Source organism: Pollachius pollachius (genome assembly GCF_949987615.1).
Source record: "Pollachius pollachius genome assembly, chromosome: 16".
Classification (NCBI taxonomy): Eukaryota; Metazoa; Chordata; class Actinopteri; order Gadiformes; family Gadidae; genus Pollachius; species Pollachius pollachius.
In genome coordinates, this window is record NC_136949.1 from 3,615,211 (window position 1) to 3,635,091 (window position 19,881).

The window sequence follows — 19,881 nt, forward strand, 5'->3', positions numbered from 1 at the left end:
CACCGCCGCCACCATCACCACCACCACCAGCACCGTCCCGTACACAGACAAACACATTGTGCTCCACACATCGGAAACACTGGACGACTTGTCAGACTCTCTGGCACACTGGATATGTCTGGGAGTGAAAGAAGATAGATTTACACAGTGTTCGCCTGTTGGGAGTCCATTTAATGTCGGGGGGGGGTTGGGGGCTAATGCTTATACACACACACACACACACACACACACACACACACACACACAGACAAAGACTCTCTCTGGTGGAGACAGGCCTTTTTCAACTCTGTGAGTCTCTGTGCGGGCAGAGATCTCTGTGTAACACTCCACTAAGTGAGTTAGATGTTCAGCCTCAGGGGCAGAGAACGCCCCCCCCCCCCCCCCCCCCCCCCCGCCTGGCCCAGACCCCCAGACCCCTAGACCTTCATCTCGCGTATACCTCCCCGCCCCCCCCCCCCCCTTCTTACACTTACATTCCTGCCCATACAGTCATTACTAATAACACCCCCCTCCCTTACCCTATTACTCTCAGCCCTTAAGCATCAACCCCCCCAGTGGCCATCAGCCTCATCCACACCAAACGAACCCCGGCTGGAGGACTTCACAGCCATGTAGCCGCCCGTTTAAGAGAAGTTAAAAGTTGTGTCGGAATAAAACTGAGATCAGAGAGATGGGGGGTGGTACGAGGGGGGAGGGGGGGAGAGGGAGTCACAGTTACAGCTCTGTTAAATCAACAGGGTTCCTTCGTTCACTATCCACAGAGATGCACGCGGCTCTGTCCGGACTCAGGGGCCGGTCGCTGGAGGTTACTGTGGTGGGAGTGGGACGCCATTAGCCTGTTTTAGCAGTCAGCCACTCGCTCCTTTACGACCGGGTGTTTGTTTGATTGATTGCTGTCCCCCCCCTCCCTCCCTGGTCGAGATGAGCCCGCTGATCATCTCGTGGCCGCGTGCGAGAGAACCCTGGTTCTTTACCAGCGGCCGCACCCCTCCGACCCAATAAACCCTGGCGTGAGTCCGTGACCAGGCTCCGTCTCACGGTGTTTCGTGGTTATGTTCTGCGCGGTGGTTCGGTGGGGTATGCAGGCTGCGCCATGGTTTTGCAGTTTGACGTTACTTATTTATAAACTCACACGCACACTGTGCTTGGAACAATAGTCTAGCTGTCCCCCCCTTCCTTTATTTTCAGAGGCCAACGGCCTAGTGGGGGGGCCATTGTGTTTGTATATGTGCTGGCCTGGGGAAGGGGGGGGGGGGGTTGTATCCCATCCTGCTGTGGTGGAATTTGGGTTAAGGGGATGGGGAGTTAAGGCCTGCATTGAGGACTTGTGTTTGGGGGTGGGGGCCAAAAAGGGGGCCGTGTTGTACGTGACAATCCCGCTTCAGTCGACAAAAAAATGTGGACAGCAACAAGTCAGCGTTTGTGCCTCAAAACCCCACGCTTTCCAGTTTATATTGAGAGCTTCCCGAAAAACGAGGTGGCTGGTCTTTGAGGGAGAGAAGCATCGCTCGCATTCCAGCCGAGGAATCCATACATGTAAAAATAGGACGACTTCGCAATACTTACAATTACAGAGACTGGTGGCGGGGAATGTTTGAGTTGTTGCCTAAGAGTAGCGTTTACCAATGTAAGACAGGGCTTGAAAAAATGTTTTTTGAGACAATGGACACACATCGAATACGCAAATCTGAGGGGTTGACTATCATTCGGACGAGGATGTGGTTTGATCGGGTTTTAGTTTGGCGGTTTGTTCTCTTGTTTGTTTGCTTTGGTTTTCCACAGAAGCCAGCTGTAGTTTGTACAGCGGAACACATTAGTGGTTTCACTTTGTCATTATCATAGTTGTTGCAAAATATTACTACTGACCACACATCTGGAGTGATGTGTTTGCTGTGTGTTTGTCTGTGTGCGTGTGTGCGTCCCCATGTGTGTGCGTTTGTGTGTGTGTGTGGGGGGGGGGGGGGGGGGAATGGTTGGTTCATCAGTGTATCAAGGATACAGGCATGTGAGAATAAGGTTAAATTACTAAAAGTGTGTTAGTCAGTCTGGGTTATCTGATTAATCAGGCATCAAAAATGTTTTGTTTCGTTATGTGAGTATAGTGGTGGCGGGTAGTATGGGGAAGGAGGGGGTCAGGGTAAGACCCCTTAGGGGTAAATCTCCCCTCGCCAGATGTGGACCAGCCCCCGCTGTTTGGAGATGTCAGAGGAAGAGAGATAGGAGCGGGGAGGGGGGGGGGGTGGGTTGAGGAAGAGGAAAGGGGATTGAAGGTTTAAGTGACTCCCAGCCCCTCCTCTTGTAGCAACACATTGTATGCCAGAACGCCAGGCCTTTGATTGTGCTGCAGTGCTTTGAATCCTCCCTTCAATTGGGGGTACTTCAAGTGGCTTTGTAATAATGATAATAAAAAAAAGCAGCACTGAGTGGTTTATGGTTTGGTTTGCAGTTGCATTCAGCTTTTATCGCTGCGGCTTGTATTAAACCCTGGGTGTCATTATTAAAAAAACACTATCTCTTTTGCCATGCAAATGTCTTCAGCTGCTTTTTCTTGTGTTTCAGAGGCTACCCTCATTAGCTTGTCTTCCATTGTTTTGGCAAGCATACACAGGAGGGGTTTAGATTGAGCAAACGACAAGCTCTGGTCAATGATGTAGTTTGTTGTGTGCTCAAAGCACATGTTCAGCAGACACGGTGGCCATGACTAATTCCCAAAATCATTTCTTCTTTCCTCCATTGCAGTGGGGCAGCCCGAAGGTGTGTCCGTGGTGCAGAGCGAAGACGCCCCGGAGGCCATGGACTCCGCCGTCACCAAGGACGAGACGGCTCCCCACGTCAATGGGGAGAAGGCCGACAAAGAGCCGGCCGACGCCCAGGACATCTCCATCGTGGAGGAGAAGGTGTGCGAGGAGAAGCAGCAGGAGGAGGCCAACGAAGTAGGTTTCAAGAAGATCTTCCGCTTCGTGGGCTTCAAGTTCACCCTGAAGAAGGACAAGAACGAGGAGAAGGATCCGGTCAAACTACTGAAGGTCAAAGAGAAGGACGGAGACGCCGTCGACGACGATGCCACAGAGAAGGTCGCCGAAGAGCCGGCCGAGGAGTTGACCGTGACCGAGGAGAAGGAGGAGGAGACGAAGGCAGCCACACCGGTGGGAGATGATGCTGAGGACACAGACAAGACTGAGGTTCCAGCAGAGGGCGCTGCCGCCGATGCCGTGGATGAAACCGCCAAGGAGGAAGTAGTCGAGAAGGACAGCAGCCCGCCATCTCAGGAGGCCACCCAGTCTTCCTTCAGGAAGCTCCTATCAGGAGGCCTCTTCTCCAACTTGCGGAAGAAAGCTAGCATCAAGAAAACCAAAGAGGAGGAGGAGAAGGAGAAGGAGACCACCGCAGAGGAGGAGATCAAGGAGGGCGACGAGACGGCTGAGGCGCAGAAAGAGGAAGGAGAGGAGGCCAAAGTGGAGCCAGAGACCAAGGAGGAGACACCAGCAACGTCAACGGAGGAGGCCAAACCGGAACCCGCCGTCGAGGCGGAGGGCAACGAAGAAACCCCAGCTCCTGCGGAAGATAACGCAGAGGAGGAGAAGCCAGAGGCTGCGGACGAAGAGAAGCCTACTACAGAGACAGAGCTGCTCTCATCCCAGGAGAAGGTCAAGACCCATGGAAGCCCGCTGAAGAAGCTGTTCAACGGTGCCGGCCTCAAGAAGCTCTCCACCAAGAAGAACAAAAGTAAGAAAGAGGCAGAGGCGAAGCTCACCGAGTCGACGGAGCAGGCAGCCGAGCTCCAGACCTCCGCTGAGTCTGAAGAGGCTCCGAAGGCCGAGAGCGGGCCCTCATCTCCTGAGGATTCTGGGGAGCACGCCGTGGACGGAGAGGCCAGCACGATCGAGTCCAGCCAGGAGACTGAGGGAGAGGTCACCTCGGACGGGGAGAAGAAGAAGGAAGGCATCCTTCCCTGGTCTTCCTTCAAAAAACTGGTGACCCCCAAGAAGCGAGTGAAGAAGTCTTCGGAGAGTGACGAGGAAGCCGCAGCAGAGAAGGCGGCCAAGTCGGCCACCCTGTCCTCCACTGAGAGCGCAGTGTTTGAAGAAAAGGCTAACGAGGAAGAGCCCAAGGAGGAAGCGGCGACGGAGGAGGAACCAAAGACCGAAACCACAGAGAAACTGGTGAGCAGCACCGAAGAACCCAAAAAGAAGATGGACACCTCCGTCTCCTGGGAGGCTCTGATGTGCATGGGTGGGCCCAAGAAGAGGACGAGGAAGACCTCTGACTCAGACGAGGAAGATGAGACCAAGTTGGAAGAGGAACCAACCCCAGCAGTAGCAGAGGAAGAGCAGGAGGCTAAAGTGGAAGAGTCCCCCATCGTCACCTCCACAGAGACAGAGCCGGAGGAGGAGGTGCTACCAGTCGATGCGGCAAACCAGACTGAAAAAGAGTCTGCATGGGACACACTGAAACGCTTTGTCTTCGCAAAGAATAAGCCCAAACTGGAAGAGAAAGCAGAGGACTCCCCCGAGCAGGGTAACTTCGACGGCGAAGTGCAGAAAGAGGAGTCATCGTTCTCTCTGAGAAAGCTGTTCCCTGGACGCAAGAAGAAGAAGGCTGACCAACAAGCCTCCGGCGAAGGAGGTTCCGGCGAGGAGGACTCTGACACACCTGCTGTTGTACCTCTCTCAGAGTACGACACCGAGCAAACCGAGACCAAACAGGAGGACGTTTCAGAGCCAGCCGTCACTCAGGCCCAAGCTTCTGTTGAGGAAAGGGCTCCCTCCTGGATTGCAGCCATTGTCGAAGACGGTGAGGGCAAACACGACCAGCTGAGTGACATCCCGGAGGAGGCCGACAACGCCGCCACACCGAAATCCGCAGACACCACCATTGAAGAAGACGACGAGGAACACCCCTCAATGCCTCCCACCACTAGGGCAACCCCACAAAGGCGTATGTCCCTCGCTGAGGAAAAGCCTTTCGTCCCGGCCGTATCCAGTGTCGCCACCCCCGTTCCTACAGGCCCCACGTCAGAGGTTGCAGAGATGGTTCTGGAGGCTGAGGTGGAACAGATCAGTGAGGGTCCTTGCCAGACATCAGTGACTGTTGAAGATTTACCAGTGGAGGAAGCCAGTGTTGGAACCGAGGTGGAATTTGAGATTGAGAATGCTGAATTGAAGAAGAATACCATCCTGGAGCCACACAACAGCGAGGAGGCCATGGCCATTTGCACCGGTCTGGGAACCAAGGATATCACAAAAGTGGCTGTGGAGAAGCCAGTGACGTCTACGAGTGAGTGTTTGACTGTGATCAGCGACTCGTTGTGCACAGAGGTTGCTCTGGAGGAGATGCCAGCTGACATCGAGGTGGCAGTAGCAACAGAAGATTCCATCTCTCAGGCACAAGTGCAGCAAGTTGAAGCTACCGAGCTCGAGCCATCCATTGAGTTCCTTTCTGACATCCCGGAAGTTGAAACCGCCACCAAGTGCGAGGAGCCAGAGACCGAGCAGACCGCATTGATCGCAAGTCGTCCAGAGCCGTCTGAGATTGTCAAGGCAGCAGAGCTTGACGAAGACACCCCTGAGGTTGAGAACCTGATGGCACCCACCATGGAGACAAACGTCTCCATGGAGATTGTAGAGATCACCCATCCAGCTGTGGAAATTAAGGAAGAAGTGGTGGAGTTGGATCAGTTTGTGGCCGTCGAAGAGAACACACCGGTACAAGAGGTTGTTCAAGTGGTATCCCAACAGAGTATCACTATTGAAAACACCAGCACCGAAAACACCATCGTGGAGTATTCTCCTTGCGTGGACCTAGAAGAAGTGGAGATTAAAGCAGATTTGAAGGTTTCAGGCGAAGAAATGATTGAAGAAGTATTGGTCAAGGATGCTGACACCTCGGTCCAAGCTGTTCTTGAAGTCACCATGTTGGAGAACAGTACCAACTTATCCGAAGAAGACGGACAGGAGATGGAGGCACATGTCATTGAGGAGCAAAGCATCGTCATTGCCCGAGCTGTCATTGAGACTGCCATGGACAAGGTTTTGGAGGCTCAGACCGAAGCCCCAAAGCCTGCTACTCCCCCTCCAACTGAGGAGGAAAGCGCCACACTAGTCCAGGCCTTGCTAACAACCGAAGAGGCCATTGAAGAGAACACAGAGAAGCCCGTCATCACTGAAACCCCTGTTGCACTCTTCCGCACCGCACCAAAAGTCAGCATAACACAGTCACCCATGGTGCTGTGCTCGGCCATCCAGGTCACCGACATTGTGTCTGTCGAAGAAGCAGAGAGCCTCGATGGACCTGCAGGGAGTGAACAAGAGCCCACCGCCAAACTCCAGCAAGCCATGGAAGTGAACACAAGTGCAAGTGAGGAGCTCATTGAAGAAGTGGTCGAATTGGAGTCTGAAATTCTGCCGGCCGAAGAACCCAAAGAGGCTAAGAACGAAGAGAGAAAAGAGGAAGTGGAAGCCAAGCCTTGCCACGCGGTCCACATGCCAGTGATGGTGGTGCTGCAGTCGGCGACGGTGGTGGAGGACACGCCCTTAGAGGAAGAAGCAGTGGAAGAGTTTGGCAACAACGGGCCGGCTGTGGTCCAAGACCAAGACGCAGAACCTACATGCGAGGAGGCCGTGGGCGCCGCCTTGCCGACGTTGCCGGAGGAGCCACAGACGCCAGCGGTCTCCACAGAGGTGGCCGTCCCCGCCCAGGAGGTCCCAGCATCAGCAGCCGACACCAAGGAAGAGGAAGAGAGGGCGGTGGCAGCTGAGAGGTGTGCGGAGGTGATGGCCCAGGTGAACGAGGTGATTGAGGAAGCGGTGAAGGAGATCGAACCCATCTCTTCAGAGATCACAGCTGCGTCGTGAGCAGGTGAGGCCTCAGACTTGCACATTCAATTCCTATGTCATTGGCGATATTTCAACACCAAACTCAGGGGTCCGACACAGCTAAATCACGTGGTATAATGAAGGAGCTTGGCATTCTTTGTTTTCTTCTTTAATTGTAAACCTTTTTAGTTTTTCGGTTCAGAGGACCTGAAATACCGATGCTAAAGTGATAAAAGAGTATACCTTCCAAAATCCCTTTTCAATCTGTTAGACAATCTGCTCATGACGGCTTTTTTTCAAACATCAATGGGTCCACCTTTTATTAGAGAGCAGGGAACGGGATTAACTCACCGGGGAAATGAAAAAGCTTTTGTTCTGGCTACTTGGAGCCAGGGGACCTTTGATATCAAAGCAGGAATGCCGCGGTTGACCCCTGCTTTGTAGACCGGGGGTCTTAGGAAAGTGGTGTGTGGGTGTGTGTGTGTGTGTAGGGGGGGGGGAAGGGGCTGGGGGGTTTGGGTGGGGGGCCCAGATGAACTTGTGCTGAAAGACTGATAATTATGCTTTCTCTGCCTCCGTTCTCTGTCAATCAGACGCTCAGTATACAGCATGGGAGGCATGTATGACTATCTGTCAAATGACCCGTCAAGAGTTGTGGTGTAGAATAGTCGTATGTAATACTCTGCTCTATACTGTCAGCTATCATTTTGAACACATCATACCTAATTGTTTAATTATATTATCCATATGCTTAATGCAAAAAAAATATTCATTATCTATAACTGTTAATTATTAATAATGAAGATTGGAGGGGCTTTGGTTCAGTTTAAAATGCAGACCAGTATCTCTGCGACACACTGGTAAGAATATAGAACGGCTTGTAGCAAATATGTTTCAGATCAATGCACTGATGCATCATTTATACCCAATCCATAAACCACAGCAGACAGGATGCTATGGATCAACATTGAAAATTAACTGTAAAACAACCGCCTGCATTTTTTAACAATAATGTCTGACAATGTTGTTGCTTCTGTTTGCCTCCATTCCAGGAACAGCCGCGAGATACCTGGGAGACTACAGCTCTGCTCCAGGAAGTGGGTGACGAGAGAGGGAGAGAGAGAGAGAGAGAGAGAGAGAGAGAGAGAGGGAGAGAGAGCGAGAGAGAGAGAGAGAGAGAGAGAGAGAGAGAGAGAGAGAGAGAGAGAGAGAGAGAGAGATGGGGAGAGAGAGAGATGGGATTGGAGGAATAGGGGGATAGAGAAAGAAGGGGAGAAAGAGAGAAAGGGAGAGAGAGAGGAAAAGAGAGAGGCCGCTCAGGACTCGACTGGGCCCGGCCCCACCCTGCCCAACACACACCCCCATCACCACCACCACCTTTCTCCACCTCCACCCACCTCCTCAGCCACAGGCTTGTCTTTGAAAAACAACATCTCACGTCTGCGGCGCCCCCACCAGTACCACCAGTATCACCACCAGTATCACCGGGGCAACGGGCTACGAACACACACGTACACAAACGCACAACCACACATCTATTCACATTCGTGGAGCCCATACCATCTGGCATGTTTTCAATGTGATGTGCATTTGGCGTTCTGTTGACCATTCACTGCCCAAGCTAGTGTGAGATGTTGTTCACGGGCGCAGACGTGTGCCACTGTATGCGCACACACGCCATCGTATGTGTGTATTTGTGAGAATGAAACCGTGCTTGTAGTTAAAGAGTTGGAGGATTATTATCTTGTATATTGTATTTATATCTTTAAGTATTCTCTCATTTGAACCAAGGTTCGGTTTTCCGTGTTGTTTTTTTTGTGTGTAATATTTTTGACGTGACATATTTTTCCATTGATTCAATGCTTCCATTGACATTCAAAACGATTACCCATTTAGTATAAGTAAGGAAACAATCGCAACCATTTTGAGCAACAATTAGTATGAATACCAATATTAGACTATTAAAGTGTATTTTTTGGGGATGCCAAAAATGGTCATTGTATTCGTCCGTCTTCAAGAAACATTTAAGATTTGTGTATAGCTTAACACTAAATAAAGGTACATATGATTTTACTGACAGTGGCTCATATATCATAGAAAGTAAAACGCACTACGTTTGACTAGTTCTACTGTATTTGTAAATCTCCCCATTGCCAAAATGCTCACTATCACTGCCTGATTAACTGTACAAAAAAATAGCTAAATTATGTGTGAAAATATACCTTTGAGTGTCATTTAAAGGTAACAAAGCCACTAAATGTTTTTCATTATGCTGAGGGGCTGAATCGGAAAAACAGCAATGCTTTACGGCACACTTAAACCAATTAACGACACTGAACTAGTTCTAATCATGGACCTATTCAAGAGGTTCTAATAGGCGTGCATGTGACAGAAACGCATGTCATCTGAGTCCCTTGTAGCGCTGAAGTCACGACAATGTTCAGATGGAGGTGTTAGTGCGCCCTCTGGTGCCTACTGCGAGTACTACACAATCCATGCATATGTGTTTTATGTGTAAACAATAATATTTTTCAGACCGATAATCGCCGCATTTAACATCAACTGTACATCCATTTCGTTTAATGAAACACCCTAATTCCCTCATCGAACAAGCTTTCATTGAATCATTGAATATGTGTGGAAGAGTGTGGAGGCAGCCGTTGTCGTGGGGTCGAGGGAATGTTTGCTGCATGGAGTAGGGGCCCAATCTTAAACACTCAAACCAAATATCCCAATCCCCTCCCTAAAGATTATTTTAGTCATGTTTTACCAAATGTACCGCAAACGAGTCCGCTCCGTGATCCGTGTGTGATGTCAAAACGGCAGCTAGCGCGCCATAACTCGACAGAACATAAGTTAAAATAAAACCGAATATTTTTCTATGGGTGCCACGGAATCCATAGTCGCTTCGTGTAAAAAAAAAAACACTATTCAAAAAAAGAGCCTAAGTGACAAAACATGAGAAGAATAGTTCCGCTCCTAGCCCTCACGCTTTCGGTTGCGGCCCTCCCAGACGTTTTGTAACACTGTTAACTGTGAACCCGGCGCCATTTTGTACAGATTGTATACCTGTGTACCTAAAGAGTCATGTTATAACAAATAACCATTCACATTTAGCATAATATACATGTAGCATGGTCTTAATTGTGTTTTATATTTTCTAAGCTGTTAATAGTAAAGATGCAGAAACCTGTCTATATTCCATTCCAAATAAAGCTAGTCATAAATGTCTTGTTTCATTGATGTGTCAGTCTGTTTTCCCTCTGAATAAAACATAATAAAACCCTAATTGAATATAAAATCCATTAAGGCTGAGAGTAGAACTAATGGAAAACATTTTGGGAGAATCAATCAACATTGTTTTAGGGAATCCGTCTAAAACTGTAGAACTCACATTTGAAAGATGACAATCCTTTAGGTATATAAAAAAAAGCACAGTTTTTATTGTTCATAGTATGACAATTTGTTAACACAGAAAATGACTCGCGTTCCTGAGAACCTTATTTATCACAGTAGTCACAGGAGTATCAAGTATCACGGGCGGCAGGGGCCCACGGAAGTTTGACCTGAAACGTTCGCTGTTTCGAAACACATTGAGAAACTATAAAAACAAAAGAACACGTTCTCATCAGGCCTACGTAACAAAGAGCTCAGACTCAGATGAGAGATCGCTTGGGTCATAAGACTGATGTGGTTGAACACTAAGCTCAGTTAACTATGGAAGGGTGCGTGATGCGTCTTTCTGAATGATCAGTAGTATAGCATTCTCACAATAAGAGCAAAGAGTCAGAAGAGAATAATACCCCCCCCAAAAAAAACGACAATTGCTGGTGAAACAGGGGATGACAAAAGCCACTCCCCGCCAAAGACGAACCAAGTAACTGTATTGATGTCATCCCTTCGTTGCGTCCATTACAAGGGGGACAGGGGCGCCCACTAGCGGCCACATGGGTAACAACAATGACGCTCTCCTGTGAACCAATTAATAGGTGGCATTTAAGCCGCAAATATATAGATTTGATATGAGGAGTAGGCTATACATATAATAAAACAGGTTTAAAACCAGAAAAGCAATACATTTGGAAAAAAAACTAAATAAACATGGAAGGGCTTTCCTGTATTACTAATAAATGTCTGAATTTTTATACAAATAGCGGGGGTTTCATTTGTGCAACACGCACAAAGATAACGGTAATAATGATGTGTGTCTGCACATCTCGAAGCATTGCTGAATCTGCATTTCTTTTTCACATTGCTGAGAGTGTAAAATATATTTCCCAACTTGCACAAATCAGTAGTATGCCAAAGCGTTCCCTGGCCCTTCTACATGACTTCTCTGTACACACTCAGGACAGGCAGGCGGTATTGTCGTTATATTTATAATTAGCAGGAGATTAGTCAACGATATGGCACAGGTGAAAACGCAAACAACATAAAATGATTATGCATCATACAGTGAAACACTATTTCAAATTGTACACCTCTGCATTAGCCCGTTTCACACCGTTGTTAAAAGCAGTTTTTAAATGCATCCACATATTGCGTGATGCGTGTGTTCTGTGTAATGGCAACAGGCACCAATTAAACACGGTTGAAAGCAATTAAGGATTAGCAAATGGGCACAATATAATGAGCAGAACATAAACATAAACAAAAAGAGAGTAAATAAATGTACACATTTTTGCATGGAAGCATCAGTGAAAAATATTCAAGCAATTAAGTCAAAATGTTTGGGTATCCTTCCATTGCAATGAATCTCAAAACCGATCCATCATGCCCATCCCCAATACATTTATATTAACAATTTCAAATAATCTCGTCTACATAAAAACCTATTTGCCTACAGATATACAACTCTTGCAATATAACATTTTCTTTGTAAATACAAGACGGTATATAAAAATTAGAAAAGCACATCAAACTGAAACAAATGGGCTTTCCTCGACAACTTGTGACATGGTTAATTGAAATCCTGGACATTACTGCAAAGGACCAGCATATCCCTTCTAGGTAAGTTTGCGCATGTGTCAACATGTCTATGCAACCAGTGATCCACGTGACGCATAATCAAACGGTGGCATTGTAAAAAAATAATAAACGAAAAATAACAGTATCAAAGTGGCACAACTGTAAACATAATCATGCAACACAATGTTTGCACCTAAAAGAAACTAACAAAAAATAGCTTCAAGCTTCCTCGCGGTGCACTTCCATCGGGTGAAGATGTGCATTGTCGCGCTGTCGTCAGCATCAACAGCGGTCAGGGGCCGAAGGCATTTAGGCCCCTACCATGAAAACGAAAAAGAGGAAGATGCGAGTATTTCCCAGCATATGGCCGAGATTGAACTGGAACACATGTTGTGTAACTAGCTAGCCTGGTTACGGCTGCTCTGATGAATAACCAGGCTCTCTTTGGCGCTTGAAGAAACTAGCTGAAAAGTGGGTAACTCTAACCCACCAATAGTGAACCCTAGACTCACTCCCTCCCTCTACCCCCGGTGCCCCCAGCTCAGCGCCCTGCTTGCTGCGGCCCCCGGAACCGCCCGGTTCCTCTTTCTTTTCCAGCCTGCCCCATATAGCTTAGCCCACAGCCAGTGGGTAAATCTGTTGATTTACAAAGGCCGATTCCATCGCCTCTGTGATTTTTTGTTTCTGACTGAGGCTTTGTGTGTTGGGGCGAGAACATAACCATAGATTGACGGCTGCTGAAAAATGAATTGAACGTTATGTGTTTGTGTCACCTTCAGCAGAACTTAAGAGTTCCCGGATATTGCAGCGGGAATTCACTTTCTGATATCGAAACCACGGAGCAACTTCTAAACACAGCCCACATAACTCGACCGTTAGTTCCCTAGTAACCACAATCGACCGGAGAAAAAACAACAACACAGAAATCTTTGGCACTATTCTACGAGGATCTCCTCAGTTTTTACGGGGGCCAGCGTCTTCCCGACAGCGTTGGCTAAATCCGAGCCCTCCGCTCCGGGGAACTCCTCCCTGTGGAGCAGGCTGGGCCCTGGGGAGCCCCCGCCCTGCAGACCCGCCAGCGCCCCCTGGTTGAAGCACAGGTGCTTGATCACCTCGTTGGGGCTGGAGAAGGTCGTCTCGCAAATGTTGCACTTGTAGGGCCGGGCCGAGCCCATGAACAGCGCCTCCATCTGGCTGCTGTCCTCGCCCGCCGCGCACAGCTCCATGCTCTGCCGGTCGACCATAGTGTACGTGTCGGCGCCCTGGTTCAGGCACACGTGGCGCGCCGCCTGGTTGGCGCGGCAGAAGCTTTTGCCGCAGGCGCTGCACTTGAAGGGCTTGCCCGTGTGGATGTACATGTGCTCGCGCCAGTGGCTCTTCTGGATGAACTTGCGGCCGCAGGTGGCGCACTCGTACTTGCGCCGCTTCACCTCGCGGTCCAGGTCGGCGCTCTCCAGGTTGTCGATGTCGGCGATGTCGGAGGGCGGCGGGGTGTCGGCCTGGGACTGGGACCCGGCCGCCCCCCAGCTGGAGGTGGACACCTCTGCCCGGGGCGAGTCCGAGTTGGCGCCCGACGCGTGCATCTGCTCGCCGTCGCTGAGGACCTCCAGCGCCCCGCCCGAGTGCCCCGCCCCCGCGTGCCCCGCCCTGCCCCGGCTCCCCCCCCTGGAGAGTTCCTCCGCCTCGGCCGCCGCCACCGCCGCCGCCGCCTGCTCCGCCGCCTGCTCGGCGTGCGACAGGCCGTCGCTGGGCTCCGACAGGGAGTACTGCAGGGCCTGGGTGTGCTGCAGCAGGTGCTCGCGCAGCAGGCTCCTCTGGTTGAAGCGGTAGCCGCACAGATGGCAGGTGTAGTGCTTCCGGAAGGAGGCGCTGCGCTTCATGATGCTGGGCTTCACGTGGAGGATGGCGTTGACCGAGGAGGACGTCTCCGCCGCCGCCGCCGCCGCCGCCGCCAGCGAGCCCCCCCTGTGCGGCTCCTCGGCCGGGGCCTGCATGCCGCTGGTGGAGGGCTCCGCCTGCGGGGGCGAGGAGGCCTGCTTGGGCGCCAGGGAGTTGGCGTAGGAGGGGAGGAGCGCGGGCGTGGACATGTTCCTCCTGTCGGCGCCCGGCGGCTCCAGGTCCATGGGGGAGGAGAGCTCGCGGCCGGCCGGCAGTCGGGCAGACAGCCCCGCCTGCTGGTCGGAGATCTGGATGCCGTAGAGCGACGTGGAGAGGGAGAGGTTGGCCTCTGGGTGGGCGTACACCGACTGGCTGGCCTCCTGCAGCAGGGGGTAGGCGTGCAGGAACTTGACTCCCTGCTCCAGGCGCGCGGGGTCGATGAGCTGAGGCGCGAGCCGGCCCGTGTACATCAGGTTCAGGAGGTAGCTGAAGATGTCCGGCTGGATGTCCGCCGCCTTGAGGCGAACGCAGTCGCTGCAGGAGCAAACAGGACGTTACTTTGGCTGCGCTGTCAAAGGCTTCCTCTTCATGTTCAGGCTTTAAAGCAAAACTTTCACTTCTAGGTAATAGAAGTTATAAGCATACATACATATATACATACAGGTGTTATTACACTTGTGTAAGTAAGGAGTTTCTCTTAAAAACAGTACTTAGCATTGAGTAGCATCCTATCCTAGCAATCCTTGTTGTATACAGGGAATGGGTTACCCTAGCAATCGGAAGTGCCTGGCACTTGTTTCTATGAACATCCTTACTGTACCGACAGCGATATATTGTTGCTTCTCTTTCCTCTGACAAATGTACTTCTTGTAAGTCGCTTTGGACAAAAGCGTCTGCTAAATGCTCTAAATACAAATCTAATAACATTGCGACTTCCTACACCTTCCTTCTGGCCTACACAGAGAAAACTTGCCTAAAGCCTAAAAACAACTTTAAAGTTGTAACGAACCATAACACACACTAGAGCCTACACATTGATACTAGGCAGTGTCAGAGCGTATGATTCTAATTTTAATGAAATGTTCCCAGCAGTCGAGGACTTAACGTTGATTTGGAATTACTTTGACTTCAAAAAAAAACGTGCAAAACATTGCATCTGTTTTTTTTTTTGTTCTTCATGCGCAGCCTAGCGTAGCATCGTGGCGGCGGTGGCAGGTGGCTGTACCTGTCCTGGTGAATGAAGAGCGTGCGGAAGTAGTTTGAGAAGGCGGCCAGCACAGCCTTGTGGGCTTTGAAGAACACATCACCGATGGCCACGGTGCAGTCACACAGGAAGCCGAACTCCCTCTGAGCATTGAGCTGCTGGAGCAGGATTAGACCGTGGTTGGCCAACTCCATGCTTCAGCCTGCAAGGAGAGAAGCCACAAACCCACACCAACACACACATGTGAACACACATATGAACACACGCATATGAACACACGCATATGAACACACGCATATGAACACACACATATGAACACGTTTGTGTTGGTGTATGTTAGAGAGAGTGTGTGTGTGTGTTAGAGAGTGTGTGTTAGAGAGCAAGTGTGTGTGTTAGAGTGTGAATGAGTGTGTGTGTGTGTGTGTGTGTGTGTGTGTGTGTGTGTGTGTGTGTGTGTGTGTGTGTGTGTGTGTGTGTGTGTGTGTGTGTGTGTGTGTGTATATACGTGTGTGTGTGTGTGTGTGTACGTGTGTGAACGTGTGCGTGCGCATGTGTGTGGCGTGCAAACAAATACCCACAAAACCCACCCCCACAGAGACAGAGACAAACAGGCAGAGGCCAACGAGCAACAGTCAGTTTCCTGTCTGGGTGGGGGGGGGGGGCTGGGGGCGAAGAACCAGGGCATATTGTGACCACAAAGAAACAGGCGAAGAGGCGCACTGTAACGTCTTTCTAACCACACGCTTGTTTTCCACCCTCCACGCACACTCACACGACACACAAGCATTGAGACACGGGCGTAAACATCCACACAACAATGTTTGTTTGCGGCCGAAAACAAAAGAGGAACTTACAACACGCCTAGCCGCGGTTCACAATCTTTTTTCTGTGTTTTTTTTTTTTTTGAAAAACGTACAGAAAAACAACCAGACGGTAAAAAGACAAAAACGGTTTTGGGTTCGGGATCTGGGAAGGAGGAGGACGTGGAAAACATTCCTCTGGTCGGTGGAACGACAACAACGGACCGGATAATCAATGAGCGACAGGGAGAGGTCAGGGACTTTCCTGTGCGGCCTTCCTGGGGTGTCGGCTGCCCCCCCCCCCCCGGCGCTCCCGGCCCTGGACCGAGAACAGAGACCGGGGCTGTCCCCTATGACTGCTCGCTCGTGACGACTTCCGGAAGAGTGCTCTCTCTCGCTCTCTCAGACACGACCCCGGGAGGCTAATCTCCAGGGAGACGGCAGGGGAAGGGGGGGGGGGGAGAAGAGGATGGGATGGTGGGGGTGGGGGGGGAACGTTCAGAAATGGTGATCCAGTCCAGTCCCGGGCATAAATAGTGCAGAGCAGCACTCACAAGCCCCTAAACTGAGCCAGACAGGGAAGATACGGAGTGGCCAAATCTATTCCAGACAACCACTCTCACCTTTGACCCTTTGGGGGGTGTGGGTCTCCACAGTACGACCACTATGTGGGTCCTTCCAGCCAATCAGCTATGAATGAGTGAGTCAGGCATGGAGGCAGGGATCAGGATGTGGGCGGGGCCTCCGCCAGCCTCCAGCCGTGAGGGAGTGGGAGTCGCCGTACGTTTGAGGTAAACACTCTGTATCGGTGAGGGGAGGGAAACCTGCAGGACGGCCGGTTCTAGCTCCGGGGGCGTTCCAGCAGGCTGCGCTACTCGCTTTGAGTCCCTGCTGCCTGAGATGACTGTTTGTGACCCTAAAGGTCAGCGCTGGGGGGGGGGGGGGGGGGCAGAGGGGCGGGGGGACTCCGGGCCATCACATGACCAGGGTTACGGGTGTCGGCACACATTCCTCAGGCAGAGCCGGTTCCTTCTAAACCGGTGGTGGTGGAGACTTGAAACATGCCTCCGGGGGGGTTCTTATCCTCCTCACACAGAAGACTTTCTCCCCCCCTCTCCACACAGGAGCTTGTCCAACTCGGAGCACCCCTTTCGAACGTAGCACCCGTTTATTGCGGCCATAACAGCAGCAGGAGACCAGTGATGCATGAACCGGTTAAATGGTGATACTAAAGCTTGGCTTGTTCTCGTATTCTGATAGAAAGATGTCAGCTTGACGACGACAACCGCGCAACTTTAGAAAGTGTTTCATGGCATGTGGCGCAATCACCACGTAGCGGTTCAGCCGTCCTCCAGAGCTACACAGCTGTTGTGAAAACACCGCCTTTCCAAACCGGGGTTCATTCGCTTAGCAAATGAAACATAAAACCCTGTTCATCTCTGATCCACCTGAGTTGTAAACAATGAATACGGCACCGCTGGTTTCAGGTGCCCAACATGCGTGGTGTAGTCTGTAATGTTAAAGCACCGCCCGTGCAGAAGACACGTGGAAAAAGTCCCATGTCTTGCACGGCCAGTGTTGTTCCACTTCCGTACTGCTCTTTTCCCCTATATTCAACCATATATGCTGATCCCGTTGGCCTACGGTGGCCCTGTGCATCCATCGGGCTGTATGAGACAACAACACAGGAAACAGCGTGCATTATAATGGAATTAAAAAAACGTACACAACCGTGGGGACGCAGAACAACACGCGCACAGACCGCGGCGTCGGTCTGCCTCTATGATCGCTATCACTAGCGGGAAGAACCAGTGTAGGCTCGCATCACACACACATACACACACACTCTCTCTCATCAGATACACACACACACACACACACACACACACACACACACACACACACACACTCTCTCTCATCAGATACACACACACTCTCATCAGCTACACACACACACACACACACACACACACTCTCTCATCAGATACACACACACTCTCATCAGCTACACACACACACACACACACACTCTCTCTCTTAACACACACACACACACACACACACACACACGCACACGCACACACACACACACACCAGGGGGATGGGGGTAGTAGTCACGAATTCGTCTAAAGTCATGATCTAAAGTGACGATCCGCTCGCACCGAACCGCGTGCGAACCTCGCCGCCGGGTCGCGAGCAGAAACGAGCTGAAATAAGAACCGAGACGCGGACGTACCTTTTCAACTCCCGCCGTAATCCGTGGAGTTTGACGTGTTGTTCGCGACCCGGTTTACTTGTCCGTTGGGCTCGCAGCTGCTGCTGCTCTGTTTCCTCGCAACACACACATACACACAAACACACACGCACACACACACACGCAGCGTTGGCGGCGGCGACGCCAGTCGTCGGTGTTTTCCGGTCGGGTTACGTTACAATCACATGACTGTGAAAAAAAAGAAAAAACTCCCAAAGGCAGCGGTTGTAAAATCCGTTGAGGAGGGCGCCCACTAATTTCCCGCAAGCGCAGCCGCCGCGGGGGGTCACTGTAATCTGCTCGACGACCAGCGCGGGTCCCTGCATCTGCACAACACTCACTGTAGCCTACATAATTCATCTGATGTCCTCCGGTAATACCCCGTTAAACACACACACACACACACTCACACACACACACACACACGCACCCCGTGCGTGTGTGTGTGTGTGTGTGTGTGTGTGTGTGGTAGTGGGGTATTTCTCCCTTCCCCCCACACACACACACATTTTAATTGATTCGCCTTGCCCAAGCGTGGAACTTTGCATTATCGGTTGATAGAAGTAGATGTGTACTTTCGGAGGGTTCGCCTGCACAGAATAGAAACATTAGTGCCTTTATTGAAGTAAACATTGGTGCCTTTATTGTTTAGTTTTCACATTTAAGTCTTAAAAAAACACCTCTGCAGTGTCTCACATACTAATATATATGTATATGTTTTGACGAGTTCCGTTTTATGCAGGCATAACTATATTTCTATACCCACTTTCATTTAAACATTGCTGAGGTTTAAAGTGGGCTTGTCCCAATGAAATTAAGCATTCGGGTACGCGCCTCGTGCAACCGCCCTTCTCGAGTAGCACGCCAGCCGCACCGCACGCACGCACACAGCGCGCCGTTTCTCCAAAGGAGACCACGAATATCAGATGATTATCAGTTCGGAGTCACGTGATTCAAGTGACGTACCGCAGCCAGTGACATCGTCAGCACGTCAACAATGAAGTGGACACATCAGTTTCACTCTTCTTCTGTCTTTACTTTTTTGGTAGGTAGATAGTCTAAGTTAAACGTATTATAGGGGGTAGTTCAGGGATATGTCAAAAACAACAATACAACAACAACAGCAACAACAAAAAAAGGAGTCCTTATATAATTACAAAATTTGTTATCATTAGTCCAGCTTCGTGGCCTTGGGAAGCTTGCCTATATTGACTCTTCTCCGATGTTACATTTCAGGTTTAGCGCACACGTACACACACACGCACACACACACACACACATGCACGCACGCACACACACACACGCACACACACTCAAGGGAGAGCACACAGGCCACCACGCAGATCCCATGGTCACGCAGGGAATGAAAGACTGGGGTCAGGACAGCAGAGCTTGAGCTCCCTGCGGCAGGGAATGTTAGAGGGTGTGGGTTGTAAACGGAGAAGGGACGGGAGGACGGGGGGGAGGCAACAACATTTTTATAACGCAAGGAGGGGGGGGGGGGGGGGGAAGTCACCAATTTGTCCAAGCAGTTACATTGAGCTTGGGCCCATGCTTTCATGCAACATGGGATGATGCTTTACGAATGTGTTTTGAAAGGCTTAAGCCCCTCCCCTTTAAACTAAATAGCCACGCAACACAAAGCATATCATAACAACATAAATGAATATTTCGGAAAGCACGGATATACTTCACTGCATTGCCATCTTATTTCTCAATCCATATCGTGGTCACTTTTTGACGTTTAGTTTCATGTGAATACCTGAATGGGGTATAACTTATTTTGTTTACTTGTATTATGTATGTATATATATATATATATATATATATATATATATATATATATATATATATACACACATACACACACACTGATTTTGTAATTTGTTCTCTTGTTCTGAATACAAAATTATCAAGAGGCCTCAAGCAGCCCGTTGTTTGAGGTACACAGGGGTCGGTGTT

The 19,881-nt window shown here is 50.3% G+C and overlaps 2 protein-coding genes across 2 annotated transcripts in view; one reads left to right on the forward strand and one right to left on the reverse strand.

Moving 5' to 3' along the window:
• The window catches only part of akap12b (A kinase (PRKA) anchor protein 12b), an 11,655-nt gene extending 1,653 nt beyond the window's left edge, over window positions 1-10,002 (forward strand). The window contains exons 2-3 of the mRNA XM_079753600.1: window positions 2,740-6,858; window positions 7,868-10,002. Of these exons, the coding sequence (XP_079609726.1) occupies window positions 2,740-6,854 (4,115 nt within the window). The 3' untranslated portion in view covers window positions 6,855-6,858; window positions 7,868-10,002. The remainder of the gene's footprint in view (window positions 1-2,739; window positions 6,859-7,867) is intronic.
• A 243-nt stretch (window positions 10,003-10,245) lies between these two features.
• zbtb2b (zinc finger and BTB domain containing 2b) lies at window positions 10,246-18,024 on the reverse strand. Its single transcript, XM_079753934.1, has 3 exons — window positions 17,902-18,024; window positions 14,887-15,067; window positions 10,246-14,195 (listed from the first exon to the last, which is right to left on the reverse strand). Exons 2-3 carry the CDS (start codon window positions 15,057-15,059, stop codon window positions 12,719-12,721), a joined length of 1,650 nt encoding a protein of 549 aa, XP_079610060.1. The 5' UTR covers window positions 15,060-15,067; window positions 17,902-18,024; the 3' UTR covers window positions 10,246-12,718.
• Window positions 18,025-19,881: the final 1,857 nt, after the last annotated feature.

Excerpts from the sequence above, each read along its gene's own strand:
- zbtb2b (XM_079753934.1), bottom strand. The coding sequence starts at position 15,059 with ATGGAGTTGGCCAACCACGGTCTAATCCTGCTCCAGCAGCTCAATGCT. Across the intron at positions 14,196-14,886 it reads CTCTTCATTCACCAGGACAG|CGACTGCGTTCGCCTCAAGG; the intron begins GTACAGCCACCT and ends TTGCTCCTGCAG.